General features: G+C 50.0%; 1 protein-coding gene across 1 annotated transcript; it reads left to right on the top strand.

Annotated features, from left to right (window-relative positions):
- Positions 1-1,497: 1,497 nt before the first annotated feature.
- Positions 1,498-20,296, top strand: LOC144718594 (uncharacterized). The gene is made up of 4 exons (XM_078593967.1): positions 1,498-1,867; positions 2,318-3,814; positions 14,712-14,812; positions 20,213-20,296. Exons 1-4 carry the CDS (start codon positions 1,768-1,770, stop codon positions 20,294-20,296), a joined length of 1,782 nt encoding a protein of 593 aa, XP_078450093.1. The 5' UTR covers positions 1,498-1,767.
- The last annotated feature ends 874 nt before the right edge of the window (positions 20,297-21,170 follow it).

Here is a 21,170-nt window from a genome sequence, read left to right as displayed (position 1 = left end):
AATAAAGGTGTCAGTTTTGTACCAGTTTAAAAGGGTTAAAACCTACTACTATGCTGATGAAATGTTATTTTATTTTATTTCTACTTACGTGACTTTACCGAAAGAACCAAAGAGTGAGTACTGATGAAATGTATCAAGCCTTGGAGAGATGTCTGTTGGGGATGCGTCAGTGACCCCCTTGAGCACGGAGATGCGTGCCACGACCGTACTGCCACTCTAAAGGGGCCTCGACGCTTACACAGAAAGGAGAATAAACACAAGCACACACGCAGCAGACACGAGTTTAACAATTGCGTTTACTCAGATTAAGTGGCACTGTAGTACTCCCAGCCCTCCCTTTTGCTGATGACGACCGCTTGTGTTGCGGTCGAAACGTCGTAGTTTTTTGTTATTTTATTTGATGATAATCTACGTGACTTTACCGAAAGACCCAAAGAATAAGATCAGACAAAATTGTTGCTACGCTTTCAACACAAGGCTGTGCTTGTAAATGTGTTTCCTTGGTAGGAAATTCCTCATTCCTATGGCAGGGGAGAGTGTCTCCATCAAGAAACCACTGTTGAATTCCCCAAAAAGTGGTACTCATTGCATTCACCTCGAAAGGAGGGATGATGGGCTGAGTCAACCCCCAACCACGATTGGGAACTCTCATGTAGAGAAAGGTGTATGGTGGGAAGCATATACAGCAGCCGTACTCTGTGTACATCTGCTGTAGAAAGAGCCAGACGAATGTTAACTGAGTCTAACATGGGCACTGCTCAATTGCATCCATCCAATCATGGAAGACTACCTGATCACGTCAATGGCAACTACAGTGCTAACAAAAACAACCAAGGTTTGAAGTTAATACAATTATAATACAGTAGTGTGTTATATAATGAATTACATTTTACAGCCTTTTGTAAATCCACTGCTGGATGAAGAGGCTCCCCAAGCCGTGGCAATCATGAGGGTTGCTTGACCATAATTCACCACCGCTTTTGAGTGTTGGGTTGAAGGATGGGGGGGGGGCACGTCTGAATCAGATATCACTCGCCCCTGATGGTGAACTAAGGCCTGGAATTGAACTGAGAGATTTCGGTTCGCAATGCAGCATCGCACGTATCACTGTGTGCTGACCACTCTGCCCCGAGAAGAATATTTCACAACACATTTCACGACAGTGACACGTAGTGTCCGGGTCTTTTTCAGACTTTGTGTGGCGTTGCAGTGCATTACATAACGCTTTGGCTGTTATTGCATGGAGTGCCAGCGAATGCCAATAACAAACAAGACCGATTAAATAACAGGACCAAATAACCACGTGAATGAAATCATAATACACAAACAGCCAACGCCGAGCCATTGTTTCCAAAAAGAACAAATTGTTCAGCGTTTTCCACCACAGATTCGCTCCCGATTGTGATATGGATAATCCCACTGAGCGGCCGCGTTTGGTACAGAGGGCACAACCGCTCGCCCGCCCGCCCGCCCGCCCTTTTTGTGCGAGCCCAGAGACTGAGCGGCTCACTGGGATCAGAGCCGCTCAACAAGTGGCCGGGACGCGGAACGAGATCGCGTTTCATGCCGCGACGCCGAACACAACGAGCGGCGAGCAACGCCAACAGCAGCAGCGGCGGCGCCAGTGCGGGTGGCTGAGAGGGCGGCCTGGCCAAGTCGCCCCAATGGCCATGGAGACGCGGGTGACGAAAGAGAGATGGGGGGGGGGTCCGAGCGTCGCGCGCGAACGGAGGCAGCAGTCTCGTGCGGAGCGAGTGGGCGTGACTGATGACCGTAGAGGAGGCAGCGAGTGCCGTGCACAATAACGCCGCGCTGCATTCCTGCTACGCTAACCGAGCCATGCAGCAGCAGCACCACCATCATCCAGGTAACGTCGGTGAGACGTCAGCCAGAAGGCGGCGGCGGCAGCAGCAGCAGAGTGCGACCCGATTACGAAAAGTGGTGGCGCTCTGTGCTCTTGATTTCAATGAAAAATAATATTTGGAACAATGGGGTGGCGCGAATGATCTCAGTGTGGGTGGTGTTGTTTGCGGTGTGTATGCTAATGCGGTATATGCTTTGCTTTTAGATAACATTCGAGTTTTGTAAAAGCGTTATCGATTGAATTAAAATTAAACAGTTATTTTAAAACCAGTATTTCGTGTACTGATACTGTGTGCAGCGTTCGATTTACATGCACGTAAACAAAAACAGGCAAATGTTATTTTTCTTGTATGAATTACATCATTATCTAGCATTTTCCTGTAAGCTTGTGTTCGGTAAAAAATATTCCAATAAAAAGTGAGAGGATATAAAACAAAATTCTCACGATTTGCAGGCGAATCTTACGCGAGAGACGAACAGAAACCGACAACAGCAGCGGCACGCGCAGTGTCTGTAGGGGATGGACACGCGTCGCTCGTGCACGGCCCGCAGGTGAAGCAGAGATTCCAGCAGCAGCAGGGAGAGAGGCTGTCCCAGCCGTGCCACGGGATCACGCTCGAGAAGAAGAGACACATCATCTCGCTGCTGCCCGACACCGCCTGGGTAGCGTCGTCGGTCGTGGACAAACACAAGAGGCTCTCACAGAGACTGTGCCGGGAGAGAGAGCAGAGGTGGGAGTCACCAAGCGACGTTGCGCCCCACGCCTCTCCGCCTGACACTGGAGCGAGGACTCGGAGAGAAGACCCCGAGGTGAAGTCCGCGAAGAGCGGCACCTCGAGATGCGCGCCCGGCGAAACGCTTTCGGACAAAGAGAACGACGCGCTGCTCCCGGCCGCAGCGGACGGGCGACGCGGGAGGGCGTGGGAGGGGAGCGGCGCTGGCTCCGTTCCAACTGGCGACCAAATTAACGTCGGCAAACGCTTCAAAGTGCCCTTCAACGTCTTGACAAGTCAACAAGATGCTATTAATGGTCGCAGAGAAACGGTTTCCATGGTATGCTCGGGCAATGCATTCCCGTCGGCTCCGCACAGCTGCGGTGCGAGGGACTGCTTGCTCACCTCGCCGGCGAAGCTGGATCTCGCGGACGGCTCCCTGCACGAGCTGTCGAGCAGTCTGCCCATGCCCGAGCCCAGCGGAGGCAGCCCTCTGCTGTCCCGTCACCGCGTCCGATCGCGCTCCGTCAGCCTGCCTCTCAAGGCCGACAGCAAAGTTCAGGATCTGCCGGGCTTCGCCGGCCGCCAGAACAGCCTCAACATCCGCGAATTTACCGTGGAGGACGGGAGGGCCATTAGCCGCGCCGCATCGACATCGGGTCCCGCGCTGGACGAGGTGTACCGGGGGGAGCACGAGTTCCCGGGCGGGGCTGGCGGGAGCAAGGCGACGAGGAGGAGAGTGGAGGACGCGTGTCTCTGCCACTACGCGGCTCTTGACAAAGACGCGTTCGCCCATTCAAGAGGCAACGGTCCTGCGGCTGCCGAGGCTTCGTGCGGTCAAAAGGATGCCGTGACAGTGGGACGAAACCCATGGCTTCTACAGCGGGAGTATGTTCGTGGGCCAGTTAGATATTTGCAAGGAACATCACCGTTCGAAAACCATTTCCAGTCAAAAGTTCAAAGCACTCCGTTGAATGTTACGAGCCAGCTCAAGCCCAAAGCTTCCACCCAGAATTCTCACGCACTGAACAGGTCATATGAAGTGCAGACCCCTTCCCCGCTGTGGCAACAATGTTCCAAACACGCCACAGACGCGGTGGCCTTTGTTCCACACGGAGCGGCTGATCCTGCAGTGGAATCGACAGAGCAGCGGGGCTGTGTAAGAAACGGAACGTTCCAGCGTGTGCTATTCATGGCGACCCCAGCCTGTAGGAGGGAGGAGAGAGGCGCTGCCCCTGGTGAGTGCTCTCTAGGCGAGTTGGACCCAACTGACCCGTTCACTCTACCGGTGATGCACTGAATGTCGAAACCGATCCAGAGTTTGTGCTGAACCATTGCTGCTGAAATTGTGTACTCCCAGAAGACCCTGTGGCTGATGGAATACTTATCATTTGACGCATCTTTAATCTGTGACAGAGGCGTATAGTCTGCTTATTAATATTGTTACTTATATTTTCCACGACGCAATTGGTGATTTTGTGTGATGGAGTACAAAGTCTATTCACAAACGTTAAAGTGCTGACGTTGGCAGTGGTGCAACAGCACAAATCCGAGCCTCACCACGTTTGCCATGAACACCGGTCCAGAGGAATAAACAATGCAATAGAATAGCAGACAATTCGCCTTCTCGTATCCGTTCCTCTAAATAAACAATAAAGGGTTTATCCCGTTAGCCACACCGCCTTATTAGGAGTACGCATGTATGTTGAACTGATTCCGCGCCGTACATAGCCAACCCTGACAATCAGAGTGGTTCAGCACAAGTAAACTGTGAATATATACTTATGAGAAAAACTCCACACCTTTAAAGAACAGTGGCCTTAAAAGAAAAAAATATAATGGGCGACTTTTCTGGCAATGATCCTTCTTCGTGACACGTAAATGAAGATCGGCCATGGCTTAACACATTTCCTCGTATATATCTCTTAAAGCCACGGCGTTATTAACGAAAGTATAGTGTTATATCTAGCAAAGGGCTGTCATTATTTACCCTGTTAGCCATAGTGCTTATTTCACCATTATTACTTCACCACACTGGTCAGTGTGGATTTGGTCAAGGGAGCGCCCAGGAACGGTTGAGATATCCCTCGCCCCTGATGTTAGACATGATCGAGAATCACGCTATGGGTCATTCGAGCATAGCACAGTGTGCTCACCACTGCGCCACCGCTCCAACCCACGGTAACAGGCAAAACAAATGTGACGTAACAAGGCGCCTAAACGTTTTGGATGCCGAACCACTGCATCTATCATACGTGACGTGACGATCGCAAGGCTTGGAATTCGCGTGTGTTGACTGTCACGCACGCGTTGTTGTTGTTGCTGTTCAAATAGCTCGTCCCACATCGGCCAACAACAACAGCACGCGCGCTGCTATGCGAGTGAGCGGTGACGCTGCAGAGCCACGTAAGGGGTGAACCCTGTTGGTTTGGACTCATCCCATTTGTCACGAGTCTGTTGCCAAGATTGCATCACTTACAAACTCGTCGTGGGGTTTTCCGATCTCCTTAGCAGCGAGTGTTTATGCCGAGGAACAAATAGAGAAGGTGGCTTCAACAAGAAATGCGATGAGTCGCGTTAGTCTCGTGTCGTCACCTCTGTCAAACAACAGTCTGCGTGACACCGCGGCTTATAGCGCAGTCTGCAATGGTGGGAGAGTTCCGGTGGTCAGCTCAGGTCATCATCCCTCCGGGGTGATTAAAATTAGTACTTGTTGTGGGGGAGGCCACAGCGGTTGTTATATGTGTAATATAGTAATTACGGCGGGAGACCACTTGACGGGTAGCACACTTTTATTAACACTCACTTAGCCACAATGACACGTGTAGCCAACTACAGCCTACGCTACGCGTTCCACCCGGCTACACACACGCGGGATCTCCGGCCCCGTAGCTTCCAGGGGAACTCACAGACCCACCCCGGCTGGGGTATGGGTCCCGACCACTGGGTCCCACAGCCGGCCCTCACAAGGACGTCCGGCCCCGGGTCCCACGGTCTCGCCTCTGAACCACACAGGGTCCCGGCCCTTACAAGGACATCGGGGCTAGGGGTCTCAGGGCCCTATCACTTGTTCCTCCGTCTTCTGTCTTCACTGGTTACCAACTCCTCGAGTGCTGCTGCGCATCGCCCTAAATAGTCCTCCGCTCCAGGGGGGCGGGGCCTATGCGGACCGCGATGTGGACATCTGCCTGCGGACCGCGATGTAGCCACACCCGACACGCTCTCACACGATCCCCCCCCTTGTCAGCACGTACCGCCACTACACCACGCGATGTAGCCACACCCGACGCGCTCTCACACGATCCCCCCCTGCCAGCGCGTACAGCCACTACATCACCCCCCACCACGTAGCTCGCAGCCGTCTCGGCTGCTACACTCCCTCCCCGTGTGTGCCCCGTAACACCAACAATAACAACAACAGTACTACACTATAACACAACACAACACAAACACCGCGAATCCCGTAACAATCCGAACACGCCACCGTAACAACAAAAACATATATGTACAAACCGACGAGTGACAACAATAAACTATATACAAGAATGACCCGTGCAGCGTCCCTTCATTACCGCCCGCCCCTTAAACGGGACATTAGAACGGACAGAAGGGGGATGCTGAGACGAGTTGACACCGCGGGACCCCCTCTCTCCTCCATTCAGGAAAAGTGTCGTGTCTTAGCACGAGTCCGCCTGGCCGGTCCGTCGTACGGCACCGGACGCGGTTGACCGTCAGGTGGCTCCGGCAGTCCAGGAAGGCACGGGGCAGGTATCGGAGATCCGCGCGTGCCTTGGGGGTCCGGTTTCCGACGGTCAGCAGCCGTCAGGTCCGAGCTACCTGGGAGCGGGTCAGGTGGAGACACGTGAGGATCAGGCGGGGACATGTCCCTCCCCAAGTCGACGGCCCCATCACATGCTCGGTCGTCACGACATAAAGGGAGGCCATGTGGTACCGCGAAAGGTTTCAGACGGGAGGGGTGAACATACCAACGGCGTTTTCCCCATTTAATCTGAACGCACTGGGGTCGCGCAACACGCACGACTTCCACAGGTCCCCTCCATGGTTTCAGCAATTTCGGGGACGTAGCCAACGGTGCATGCGGGCAGTGCAGCCAGGCCCTATCGCCTGGTTTCCAATCGTGCGTATACACCTTTCGTGCACGCAATTTCTTGTTAGCGATCTGGCGAGACCTTGAATTTAACCTCGCAGCCTCCCGCGCTTCAGCCAGCTTAGCGATATTAAATTTAACGTGGTTGGCCAATTTAGAATTCGCACGCGGCTCGGAAATACCCAGTTGGGCATCCATGGGCGGATTGGCCTCTCGACCATACATGAGAAAAAATGGGGAAAAGCCCGTCGCCGCATGGGGGGCCATCCTATACGCTGCGAGGACCCCAGGTATCTGTAAGTCCCAGTCAACCTGATTGTCGCACACCTGTTGGCACAACATAGAAGTAATCGTTCTGTGGAGACGCTCAACCATTCCATCAGTCTGCGGGTGGTACGGGGAGGTACGCACCTTTTTCGTACCCAATAAGTCGCACACCTCGCGCAACAAAACGCTCGAGAAATTCTTTCCCTGGTCAGTCAGCAAGCGTTCGGGGGCACCCTTGTCCAAAACATAGCCCTGGACAAAGGCGTCCGCCACTGCCGCAGCGGACTGGTTGGCGAGCGGCCATGCCATGGGCCATCGGGTGAAGTATTCCACGCCAACCAGCAGGTACTTGTTACCCCTAGGTGTCACGGAAAAGGGCCCCAAGATGTCGAGCGCGACCAGTTCGTTCAAGCGAGACCTGGATGGACTGTATCGGCGGGTTAGCCGCCACAGGCGGCAGTTTCCTTTGAGCGCACCCCACACACCCCTTGAGGATGTTCGCCACATCGCTCCCCATACCCGGCCAATAATAGTCCCGTTGGAGTAGGGCGAGTGTTTTGTGAAATCCCAAATGCAGGAGTCGTTCGTGAGCAGCTAGAACAACCCTACCCCGCATAGCAGACGGCACAACGAGCGCATGACGCCGGGACATATTGTCCCATTTCATCAGGAGGCCCTGTTTGACCACCCAGGAGCCGACCCCAGTCTCCCCCCCCTCGGGGCCCTCTGCCTTGCGATGCAACGTGAGTAGGGAGCTGTCAGCCATCTGGAGACGACCCCACTCAACAAGAGGCAGCGCGAGTAACGAGTCCCCGCACGCGGGAGCGGCAGGGACGTCGACCCGTGGTGCGTCGGTGGTGGCGAGCATAACTCCCGTGGGGACGGCGACAGGGGGTTTACAATGCGCCGATCCCAGAAGACATGCGCATTCCGAGCGAGGCGACAACCGCGACAAGGCATCCGCATTCGAGTGGCGCAAACCCATACGGTAAATGGTCGTGAATTGGTAGTCCTGGAGGACCTCCAACCATCGGGATAATTGACCGGAGGGCTGGGCGACCCGCATTGCGTACTGAAGCGCCGTGTGGTCCGTACGAACAGTAAAATGATGGCCGTATAGATACGGCCTGAATTGCTGGATAAAAAAAACGATCGCCAGCAATTCACGACAGGTCACACAGTAGCGCTGTTCCGCTGGTGACAAAACCCTGCTACCGTAGGCGACCACCCGTTCGACACCCCCGACCACCTGCGAGAGCACTCCTCCGATACCTGTGTTACTGGCATCCGTGTCAAGCAGGAACGGTTGCGTGAAATTGGGGTAACACAAGGGAGGAGCCCTCACCAAGGCGTCCCGAAGGGAGCAGAACGTGGCCTCCTCCTCCGGCCCCCAGTGAAACCTTACCCCTTTCGCCGTCAAAGCATGTAGGGGCCTGGCTATGGTGGCAAAATGTTCGACAAAGCGGCAGTAGTAGGAGGCGAACCCTATGAAGCTGCGGACCTCCGTGACTGAGGTTGGCGTTGGCCAAGAGCTGACGCAGTGCGTCTTAGCAGGGTCCGTAGAGATCCCTGAACGGCCAACAATATGCCCCAAGTACCTCACCGATTCCCGAAGCAGGTGGCATTTCCCCGGTTTAAATTTCAACTTAGCGGAACACATCCTGAGGAACATCCCCCTTAATCGTTGGAGGTGCTCTTCAAAGGTCCGGCTGAAAACGATGATGTAATCGAGGTAAATCAAGCAGGTATCCCATTGGAGACCTGACAAAACCAATTCCATTAGCCTCTGGAACGTCGCAGGAGCGGAATGAAGCCCCATGGACAATCGATTAAACTGAAACAGGCCTCCCGGTGTCCGGAAAGCGGTCTTTGGTTTTGATTCCTCATCGAGGGGCAATTGCCAAAATCCCGAAAGCAGGTCAAGCGTCGAGAAAAAACGCGCACCGGCCAGAACATTCAGAGATTCATCCATTCTGGGAAGCGGGTACGCGTCAGCCACAGAGATTTTATTAAGGCGGCGGAAATCTACACAAAAACGCAAGGACCCGTCCTGTTTTTTAACAAGCACGATGGGAGCACCCCATGGACTGGAAGAGGGCGAAATGATGTCGGCTGTCAGCATGTCATTAACGGCCGACTGTACATGGTCCTTCTCGGCTGGGCTCAACCGGAAGGGGTTCTGCTGAATTGGGGCCGCATCACCCGTCGCTATGTGGTGGCGCAACAGGTCCGTGCAGCCAATATCGTATTTGTGTCTGCTAAACACATCGGAAAATTCAAGTAGCAGGCGCCTCAGCGCTCCCAACTGCACACTAGACAGGTTATCGGACCCTGCACACAACGAGTCCAACCATTGTTCGTCCTCCACCGACGGAGGATGCGGGTCCAAGGTAGAATCAACATGAGCAACGAGCTGCTCATCCACGGGCACCGGCGTCGCGTGAGCAAGCACGGTGCCCTGCGTAATAACGGCCGGTCGCGACCCCGCGTTCAGAACCATAACGAATGGATCCCTGTCCGCCCGCACCATGGTCTGAGCTACCGCCAAGTCGAGGCCCCCAACAGCTTTGTTTGACGGACCCAACAGAACCCCCTGTCCCGCCGCCTCCACCCCGAAGGGTTTCCGTAACCGAAGGGGTACCAGCATTTGCGATCCCGGGGGCACGTTCACCGTCTGAGTCGCCAACGCCTGGACCGTTGCACAAACCGTGCGTAGTTTGGTAGGACTTTCCAAAAATGCAACACGCCGACCCGATGGAAGCTCGATGCAGCCCTGATCGACGAGAATTTTAATGGGCATTTTAGCTAAAAAATCCGTACCCAATAAACATGGAACTGCCAGGGACGATGAGACCAAAACAGGACCCGCCAATTTAATATCTCCGATACAAATGGTCGCCCGAATCTGGCTGACAATCCCCAAGGAGCCCCCGTTCACCGTGTAACATGGTACATCCACCGGGAGTAGGGGTCGACATTGGACGGGGAGGATGTTATAAATAAGGTCCGAAATGATAGTGACCGACGCACCAGTGTCCACCAGTACCCGGACCTCAACCCCGTCAATAAATCCAGTAACCACGGATGACCCGGCCGATGCAGCCACTATTCTGTGGGCCAACTCGGACCATTTGACTGCCCCCAGGCCGTGTACGAACCCCCCTCGCCGAATCGAATCCCCGGCCCCCATGCGCGTTCCCTCCGCCGCGAAGTGGCGACCCGCGTGTGCTGTTTATGTGGACCGAGCATGTGTGGTGCCGCGACTTGCCGGGGGTAGCTGGGATGACTTGGGCCCTTGGTTGTCGTCTGGACGTGGTCCCGCGGCGCGCTGACGAGGAGCCCGGCACCCGGACGCGACGTGACCCCGAAGGCCGCAGTTGTAACACATGACGAGAGACGTCGCAGGTTTCGGTTGCTCCAGCTTGTGGGTCGATCGCAGGGGCGAACGACCTCCCGATCTCCAATCCCCCGGTTTCGCCACGGTGAAGGCCTCTTCCCGAGACGGAACACCCTGGGGCTCGGCGACTATCGAGGCAGGCGGTGCGACTCCAGCCGATGCACAGATGACCTTCCGCTTTCGTTTGAGGACCTCGTGTGCATGGATACTCGTAGCCACCCGCAGAGAACAAATGTCCACCTCGTCCGCCGTATTTATGGGGACCCCCAGGTCCTGGGCCAACGCCAGTAGCTGCTCCGTCACCATGGCGTCCTTCCCCTCCTCGTCCATGTGGGGAAATGCGGCATCTGCAAGGGCGAGCAGTGCCGTGCGGTAGGCGAGCGGAGTTTCAGTGTCCCCTTTCCGCCACTCGTAGAACTGGTGGCGACAGGCCGAGGGCGGGCCGTACACCCTGGCCATGAGGCCTAGCGCGGCCTGGAGCGTGGAGCGGGCCGATCTTGGGGCGGACCTGAAGGCCGCGAGCGCGTCGTCGTCCAGCGCACGTAAGGCCGTGGCGTCGGACCACCCCGACATTTCCTGATGTGCGAGAAATCTTCGCTGGAAGGCTCCCCAGTCGCCCCCCTCAGCCTTGAACGCCGTCAGCTCGGGAAGTCTTTGTTGAAATACTTGATCATCCTCCGACAGATGATTTTCCCGCGTATCGCCTTTGCTGAGAAGAATGGCGGCTCCCTCGGTGGGTGTTTCGTGGGGACTGTTAGCGCGTGCTGATGACGCGGGCCGTGAAGAGTAGAGGCCTCCGACCACGTGGTGCCCCCGATTCCCGCCAATCGACGGGTGATCAGCAAAATTGGCGCCAACTTCAAAATTTGAGGCGCGGAGCGCGTTCTGGCGGGAATCTTCGGCCCGCGCTCCCTCCTCCGGCCCCGTCGTCGTCCTCCCTCCTCCAGAAGCGGTGATAGAAGCGGCGGCAAGCAGCAACTCCGCCAGGCGGGAGTGCGCACCCTGGAACCCGGTGTCGGACCCCAGCAGAGCGTCGGGCATCCCCGCGAGGTGCTGTGGCATCGGCATCTCCTCCTCCTCCTCCGCTCCCGAAGCTTGCAGTCCCGGTACGTCGTGGTCATCTTCCCGATCTCACTCGTGGGTGCGGGTAGTCTTCCTAGTATCCATTCTTCGAAGACTGGTTCACTTCTGACGCCAGTTGTAATATAGTAATTACGGCGGGAGACCACTTGACGGGTAGCACACTTTTATTAACACTCACTTAGCCACAATGACACGTATAGCCAACTACAGCCTACGCTACGCGTTCCACCCGGCTACACACACGCGGGATCTCCGGCCCCGTAGCTTCCAGGGGAACTCACAGACCCACCCGGGTCCCACGGTCTCGCCTCTGAACCACACAGGGTCCCGGCCCTTACAAGGACATCGGGGCTAGGGGTCTCAGGGCCCTATCACTTGCTCCTCCGTCTTCTGTCTTCACTGGTTACCAACTCCTCGAGTGCTGCTGCGCATCGCCCTAAATAGTCCTCCGCTCCAGGGGGGCGGGGCCTATGCGGACCGCGATGTGGACATCTGCCTGCGGACCGCGATGTAGCCACACCCGACACGCTCTCACACGATCCCCCCCCTTGTCAGCACGTACCGCTACTACACCACGCGATGTAACCACACCCGACGCGCTCTCACACGATCCCCCCTGCCAGCGCGTACCGCCACTACATATGCAAGGCTATATATACACACACCGCAGTCAAGTCAGTCCTTGATATGTTTATGGCGTCAATCCACTGCTGGATAAAGGTTTTCTGATGCCTCCACCATAGGAAATCTAGAATCCACCATAGGAATTTAGAATTTCCGCCATTGTCCCAGGGGTCTAAACGGGAGAAGAGCATCCTTTAATTGAGTGGGGGGCATCTCTGATTGGCATTGTGAGAAGTGTCACATGTCGACTGGTTGCCAGATGTCACCTCTCCATGTGGCAATACCAACAGCTGCTTGAGCTCTCAACCCTTTAGTTAAAAACCAATCACATGACAACAAATGGGACATTAACTGATTATGACAACAGTGTTAACAGGGTTTGTTTGGTCAGATAAAATGACAATATGTATATATGTATATATACACACACACAAACATAGGCTAAATACGCATCTGGCTATATGCTGTGGAGTGTAGACTGTTGGTGTAAATGTTGTTCGTGGGCACATTTTAAGATCAGTATGGCACACAAGGCGCTAGTGGGGCCAACTGATGACCTTATTTCTCTAGTGCTGATGCCAGAATACCGCACCCTCTAATTCACCCATCCACAGTGATCCATGTCGTGAAATATGACCAAACAACTCCCACGACTAAACAGCACGTGGAGGCCTTCATCCAGCAGTAATTTGACAAAGGGTTATACTGTACAGTACATTATTTATATCAGCAGCAACCATGGTCAATCCACTGCTGGATAAAGGCCTCCGGCAAATCTTGCGATGTAATCATTCCAATTCATCTAGGACCTGCATACGAGCTGATTTCACCATCTCTTCGGTAGATGCCTTTTCACATGCATTCCTTTACTTGGCTACCACTCCGACATTACTCTTGACCATTATCCATCGTCCCTTCCAGCCGTAATGTGTGCTGACCAAGCCCACTCGCTGTCCTTAAGCGTTTGGATGATGTCTTTGGCCTGTGAATGTTGTCTAATCCATGTGTTCCTCTTTCTGTATCTCAATGTAATTCCACACCTGCATCTTTCCATATTTCTTTGCACATTTTTCAGTTTCCGTTCTATATATTGTTCGTTAATCACCATGATTTTAAAACAATTATGTAATTAACGTCTTTATTTTGAAAAAAAGAATAACTATATTCTGTTGATCATAAAATTTTTTATTATGTAGATTATATTATTTGTCTTGGACAGGAGATGACACGGTTACAAGGGATGGTGGCCGATGGGCAAGAGTAATCACAGAGTGATAGCCAAGGAATGGAAAGCGTCCGAGAAGACCTAACACTGAGGAGATGGAGCAATGAAATCAGTTTCGTGTGCAAGTACTGAGTGGATTATTGCATTGTAAAATCATGTGAGGTGGTGGTGGCTTGGGGAGGCCTTCATCCAACAGTGGATTGACCGTGGCTAATAATAACAACGATCATGATTTGTTTTTGATACGGTGCCTTACTATACGCGCAGACGTCTCAGGACAAATTACATTGCATCTCATCTCAAACACCATTAAAAGGGCATCCTCAATGGAAGCTATCTCTGTGATACGAGGTGACTCAGAACCTTGCTTGCAAACTGGGCATTAGGCTGCCAACAGGGGGCGATGATTGCTCTGCAGAATCCCAAATGAGTAACCTGCGGCAACCCTTGCGTTTTAACATTATTCCATTTCGTTGATAATATCAATAATAAAGACAAATTCCCAGACAGAATATGCGTGGACAAATAGACTGGCAAGTAGGCGAGTGGACACGAAAGCAAGCTGACCCACACCTACGCTGACAATGGCCCCTCTATGCTCGACACTCCAGTGTGTGTTTCTTTTTATATTATTTCACAAGAGGGCTGAGATGACGTTTCCAGGGGGTGCTGAAAAAGCAAAGGCCAAAGAATGTATCAACAAGGCGCACTAAAAATATACACTCACATGTTTATATATTCAGGATCAGGAGGGCTATATGTCAAGTCGCAGTGGTATACTGCGCCGCAGTTATACATTGATAATGTCTATCGAGCATTACATCATCAACATGAGCCATTATTAATCCTCTGCTGGATGAAGGCCTCCCCAAGCCACTGCTACCTTTCCTCATCTTGCAATGGAACAATCCACCCAGGACCTGCACATGTACCGATTTTATTGCTCCATGGCCTTCATATTCTTGGGTCTTTCGGTAAAGTCACGTAGATAGGTTCAAAGAAAATAACAAAAAATAACAAAAAACTACGACGTTTCGATCGCAACACAAGCGGTCGTCTTCCTTTTTTTCATGAAGACGACCGCTTGTGTTGCGATCGAAACTTCGTTGTTTTTTTGATAGTTTTATTATTTTCTTTGAACCTATCTACGTGACTTTACCGAAAGACTCAAAAACATGAATTCCTGCAATCACAAAAGCTTTAAGTCAAGATCTATGGCCTTTATTTTACAAAGTTCCAATGAATTCCCTCATCTTCACACACTTCCACATAAACCAACAAAGACTCTGCGCACATAATTACGTGTTGTCGTACGGGCCTGAATGGCTCATACACTCAGAGTGTGGGACAGCATCGCGTGTGTTGAAATTTATTTTTGCGCTGAATTTACGCAGTCGGTAATGCACCCTCGCTGCTCTTGCTCCCACACAGATGAGAGAGGCATTCACATCGTGGCATTTAAGGAGAAACAGCGGCAGCTGAGGGATTGGCATGCCCTGCATCACAATCCCGTTGCAGACAAGCCAGTGCAGGTACATGCGCATTGGGGTTCTCAACATCGCTTGTATTGCCATACCGCTAACTGCGATTGAAACAACTGTAAAAACCAGTTACTGCTTTGAGGCACGTATAGCCATGTCTTGCTATTAACAAACATTTCTACCCTTTTCACTGACAATCAAAAGGACCTGCCACAGTGATGTAATGACGAGCACACTGCCCTGACAAAATCCGGAGATCGCCGGTTCCATTAATTCGCCTGGCATGGCAGTAGAAACAACGGAGCAGGTTTCTCAAATCAGACCCCGCCTCTGTCCACCCAATAGTGTAAATGGGTCCAACTACAGTCGATCGGCAGATCGCGCGTGGTGCGACAAAGTGTGGATATGCCCAAATGTCTGGTCAGCCTGGAAGAGTAGACCAAATACATTCTCAAGCTCCCAATTATGGAGGCTCTTCCACCAACAGTGGCGTGTGCAAATAATCCATTGTAAGGCAGTAGCTTTAGGTTTTGACTGAGAAACAAGGGAAAATGTGGTTTGTATATTCATGAGCCACAATTCTTTGCACTCATTTCTAAGAATCCACGGGAAACGGTTACCGGTTTCTGACTTTTGGAAGCGGTAACCAATTCTGAAAATGGTTACCGGTTTACAGATTTTCATTTAAAACCCTAATGTAAATGTACAGGCCTTTCATCAATCCACTGCTGGACGAGGGCCCCACCATTTCGTGCAGATTATGTGGTCAGGGCATGTTATTGATAACGTGGGGCATAGAAAGATAGAATACTCCAGTTGGTCTGATGTACTGCCTAACATATATCACGTTTAGGTATATTTACTTTATTGGCTCAAGTTCGTTTTATGAAGCAAAAAAGCAAATACACCTCTGCAGTACTAAACTCTACTGACCTGGTATCGACAATCAAAGGGATTGCCCTGTCACCAGACGACCTGCTTGTCAGTTTTGATGTGGTTTCCTTGTTCACCAAGGTGCCTGTGCCTGACACCATCGCAATCATTGAAGACTTGGTTCATCAAGGACTAAATGCTGGGGTACCCCCCCTGGTGAGACACTGCTTAACCAATACATACTTCACCTGGAATGGAACCTTCTACAAGCAAATTGAGGGCACCCCAATGGGCTCCCCCCTATCTCCGGTTGTAGCCAACATCTTCATGGAGAAATTTGAGACGGACGCCATCCAGACTGCCACTCTACGCCCGACCTTATGGAAGAGGTACGTAGACGACACTTTTGTCATCTGGCCACATGGCCGGCCTGCTCTAGACCAATTTCTCGACCACATCAATTCCATACACCCAGCCATCAGATTCACCATGGAAGTCGAAAATGATGGCAAGCTACCCTTTTTGGATGTCCTAATCAAAAGGAGACCTGATGGTTCAATGAGCCACTCTGTCTACAGGAAAGCCATCCACACGGATGCTTATCTAAAACCGGATTCCCACCACCATCCATCCCAGAAGAATTCCCTCATCAAGACTCTATATCATAGAGCCCAATGCATCTCCGACCATGAACACATTTCCAGTGAACTCAAACACGTACGCCAAGCTCTTAAGGCTAATGGTTACTCCGACTACACAATCCGCAAAGCCATCACTCCAACCATCAAGAAGGATCCTGTTGAGGAGCCTTTCAAGACCATCACCTTACCCTACATTGCTGGGGTCACAAAAAAGATCTCCAAAATCCTGATTAAACACAAGATCCAGGTCCGATTCAACACAGTACATAAAATCCGTGATCTGGTACCGTCTGTAAAAGATGTGATTCCAGACATACAGTACCCTGGCGTCTACAAACTAAGTTGCCTCTGTGGTAGCAGTTACATTGGGGAAACCAAACGACACGTCTCAGACCGCATTCGTGAACATAAAGCTGATCTAAAACACGGTAGGACAAACACCTCAGCCGTGGCAGACCACTGTTACAACTCAGTGGGCTCACATGACATTGACTTCTCCAAGACGGAGGTTCTCTGCAAGCCATCTGGCTATCATGAGAGATTCGTTCATGAGGCGATCCACATATACAAACACAGAGACAATTTTAACCGAGAAGATGGATTCAGGCTTAGCAATCATTGGAAGGACGTAATAAACCATTTCGATACACATTAGGGTGAGTTGAATAATACATAGTGGTTTACAGCAATACAGTATATAATTTAATGTTGGGTTTATCTATGGCAGTATATAGTACTGTATATGCTAAGAGAATAAAGTTTAGATGGAAGTATATTATATACTTCTTACGACGTAGAATTGTAATTTATTATTTGTTGTTAGTAACTCAGCTTATTGTAGAGTATAGTAAGTATCAGTTTATATTTTAGTTTTTTATGTAGTTTTTTACTTTGGTTTTCTACATGGTTGTTTGGTAAATGCAGCTACATATCATTAACATTCCTTTCCTTTATTAACGCTGTTCCTTGCGCCCCCCCGTGGTGCTGTTGATCCTGCATAATGCATGGGCATAATGGGACTTTGAAACCCCTCCGCCCACCTCCTACGCATTGCCCATTGGTATGCTAAATTCCTCTTCATATGCACATTCTTTTGTTAAGGCGCTCCTCCTCGCTACACCTATATAAGCTCCTAGCTTGATAATGTCTCATTCTTCGCCTGAGGACGGCTGCTTGCGTTGTGGCCGAAACGTCGTGAGAATTGTTTTATTATGTTTTATTTTTATTATTTTATTACTTCCCTTCTACGTGACTTTACCGAAAGAACCAAGAAGATTACTGCGAATGCAAGGAATTACATCAGGGGTATCTTGAATATATACTCCACAGAAAACTCTACCCAGCCATCGGAATGAGAGGTGTGCCATGATTTGAAATGATGGAACCTTACCAACTGTTGCCTCAATGACTAGCATGCCCATCACTGCAGCACTCTGAATTGCGAAAGTGAAATGTCAGTTCAGAAGACAAACATTGCTCATGTGTGCATGAGCGGCACGGTGGAGTGTTTGGAATGTACTAATCAGCTGCTGCTCAGTGATGTTTCGCTCCACCATGGGAGTTGTTGTCTCGCTGTGCCAATGGCTCAGCACAGTCAACGTATTACAACACGAACACGTGTGTGGTCAGGTTGATAGATGATAAGTATTAGAGATACTCCAATCCAACCGGGGCATAGTCCAGCAAGCCCTAACTTTCCCTGGCTCTCACTCATTCTTTGATGATACCCAAACACCTGGAATTCCATCGATTAAAATCATCGCTTACTCTTCCATACAATTAAAATGTAATGCAAAGCTGTCTATTTTGCAGTTGTATTTGATATACATCATTGTCTATTTACATACCAGTGTAACAATCACACTAATACCGTGCTGTTTTCTTAACCTAAGTGTACTATGAACGGTTTGTCCAAGTAATTTATCCGAGTTAATTTTCGTAAAAGGAAATGTATTATATATTTGTGTATGTTTGTCCACCGTTTTAATATCTTCTGTCACGTAATTATTATTGCTCCGATTTCTATTTGTTTCACTGTTGTCTATAATTTTATTTGATTTCATTGCTTTTGTCATATTGGTGACCTAGGTTACTCTTGCAAACAACATTAAAATTAATAATTGCTGATACCAACTTGCAAATAAATGTGGAACTTGAGCAGTTCCCAGTGACATTTGAACAAAACATTTGGTATCACGAGAATGCTCGCACCATTGCAGAGTTGCACTCACATACTATCACAAACTAACATGCCTGTTATTCTTTCTTGTTACAGAAATATGATCAAAAAGATAGCAAGTTGCAAGAGCAATGGGCTTTTCAAAAACTAAGTGGGTTCGCAGGCAATGGTTCATTCTCCAAGCAGAAGAATGAAAACGGAAAACATTCATCACCGCACTGCGCACACCTGAGCGATCGCAGTAAGAACACTTATATCACATCACTCTCACATCACTCTCATCTTCTTGGTTCTTTCGGTAAAGTCACGTAGAAGGGAAGTAATAAAATAATAAAAATAAAACATAATAAAACAATTCTCACGACGTTTCGGCTACAACGCAAGCAGCCGGCTGCTTGCGTTGTTTTTATTATTTTATTACTTCCCTTCTACGTGACTTTACCGAAAGAACCAAGAAGATGAATCCCTGCAGTCACGAAAGCTTTAAATCGAAATCACTCTCATCGTTAACACAGCTCTGCTTTACAGCGCCTGTTTGGAACGAGTGAACATGGACCATTGACAATGCTGTTAAAATTGCAATGTAATTTGGAGAGCAGTGCTCTGGAACTTCAAGCTCCTTTGGATTGATTGAATGAATGCGTGAAATATTACTTAATAGTCAGGAGAGAGTATGGTGTGTGTGGTAAGACAAACTCTTTATATTTCTATATTTGGGTCTGAATATTGCAAAATAAATTGCAATAATGTACAGTAAATGTTTTGAGATAGGAGTTCATAATGGCCAACACACCTCACAATCTCGTCTTTTCTGCGAGCAACACAAATTGTATGGCATAAAAAATGCAGTTATCATTGTACGCAGCTGTCATGACTCAGTGACTGATGAGTCTTCTTATGATTCTGCACAAGAGCTAAAAAGCATTGGAACATAGTTGAGTCTACGTTTTAAAAATTATATAATGGAGTAAATTATTTATTTGGACCACAAAGACTATGGCCCTGAGGTCAAATTATTTCGATTAACTTAGTAAGCTGAATTTGAGATGAAGTTACTCATCGTGTTTTCACTGCATTGTTCAGTATCATGAAGCCAAAGTTGCTACTCTCTTCTAATGTTACATTTCTAGTAAACTAGAATCTAATTGCACTCTTTAAATGCCCATGTAAGTACTTGAGTACGAGGGACTTTTTCAGAAGCACTGTTTGGCTAACAAATTCATTTCCATTAAAAGTCAAAGGTGATTTCCTGCTCAAATGAGCAGCGAGGTGGTGCTCATCTCATGTTCACTGCCCTGAGTCAGTGGTGGCAATTCCTAATTCCTGTGGCAGGGGCGATTTTACCCACAGAACGACCACCGTTGACATCTCCAAAAAGTGATATTCATGTTATCGACAGCATAGGGATGATAATGGGCTGAGTGAACCCTTAACTAGCATTGAAACTTACAACCTTCCGATTGTGAGCCGCTCACTCGACCGCTGAGCCACCCGGCCAGTTACATCACTAACATTGCTACCACACCATGAATTGTAATAGGCAATGTTGCAGTGACCGGCATGGGGAGGCCTTAATTCATCAGTGGACTGCTAAAGGGCTCTGCATATGCCACATCGCTGCAGCTGATTACACATTGCTCATCTACAGAAGGAAACCTGTGAGATTTAGCAGAGGTGTATGTCCGCGTTTTTAACAGGTGACGGGGCTGTCCGGTCGTGTTCGGCTGCTTCCCAGACCACGGGTGTCCTCCTCACAAGGAGCAGCTCAGTGCTGGGCCTCTTGATGCGCAGCCACCGCAGAGGACCGAGGGCGACAGCGGCGGTGAGTCTGGGTTAGCATGAAGCCTTCTTTAACTCAGATCAATTACAGCTCTCCAAAGTAATTTCACCGCAGTGGGAACACTGCTGTCATATCTGGGGTGGAGCACCCAATTCCTACCTTACTGCACTTGGCAGAATTAAACGCAAAGCAGTCGGGTTGATTGATGATCCAGGGCTCACTGATATGCACTCCAGTCCCCTCCTCATCGGTGGTCAGTCACCTCCTTATCACCCTTCTGTCGCTACTACCATGGTAATTGTTTTGGTTAATGTAATTGTTGATTCCTCCACCCATGTTGAGCACTCCAGTTTCATCCACACTTTAAGTTTTGAATTAAATTTAAGTTACATTTGTTTAACCAGGTAAGAACTAAAATTACAAAATAAATCACGTAAATACAAGGAACCAGAGTTAACCAATTCAGAGCAAAATAACCAAATGGATTTGGCAGAATCTTTCAAAATTCACAGTCTCACATTCACAGCACACATCTATTTTAAGCTTTAGTGACTGCAGGAATCCATACTCTTTGGTTCTTTCGGTAAAGTCACGTAGGTAGAAAAATAATAGATCACGACGTTTTGATCGCAACACAAGCAATCGTCATCAGGTGGGACAACCACAGCAAGAAATAATATATATACAAACACAGACATAATTTAAACTGAGAAGATGGATTCAAATAGAGTAATCATTGGAAGGATGTTATTAACCAGGTAAAGTCTTAATTGCTTTTATAGCTTGCTTCCATTCCCGTATTCTCAGTTTCTGCAGCACGTTACCCCCCCCCCCCCAGGCCAGCTCATTGCCCAGCTCCGGCATTGTGTCTCACCAGCCGTGTCTCAACATGAGCCCCCCCCCTACTCCACACCCCCCCCTACTCCACACCCCCCC

This window comes from Lampetra planeri, chromosome 5 (assembly GCF_965212315.1).
Source record: "Lampetra planeri chromosome 5, kcLamPlan1.2.h2, whole genome shotgun sequence".
In the NCBI taxonomy this organism is placed as follows: domain Eukaryota; kingdom Metazoa; phylum Chordata; class Hyperoartia; order Petromyzontiformes; family Petromyzontidae; genus Lampetra; species Lampetra planeri.
Note: the sequence above shows the minus strand (reverse complement) of the source record. Positions and strands in the feature narration are given on the sequence as shown.

Coding starts and splice junctions, on each gene's coding strand:
- LOC144718594 (XM_078593967.1), top strand. CDS start 1,768: ATGACCGTAGAGGAGGCAGCGAGTGCCGTGCACAATAACGCCGCGCTG. Junction 1,868..2,317: donor GCAGCACCACCATCATCCAG/GTAACGTCGGTG, acceptor CACGATTTGCAG/GCGAATCTTACGCGAGAGAC. Junction 3,815..14,711: donor GGAGAGAGGCGCTGCCCCTG/GTGAGTGCTCTC, acceptor GCTCCCACACAG/ATGAGAGAGGCATTCACATC.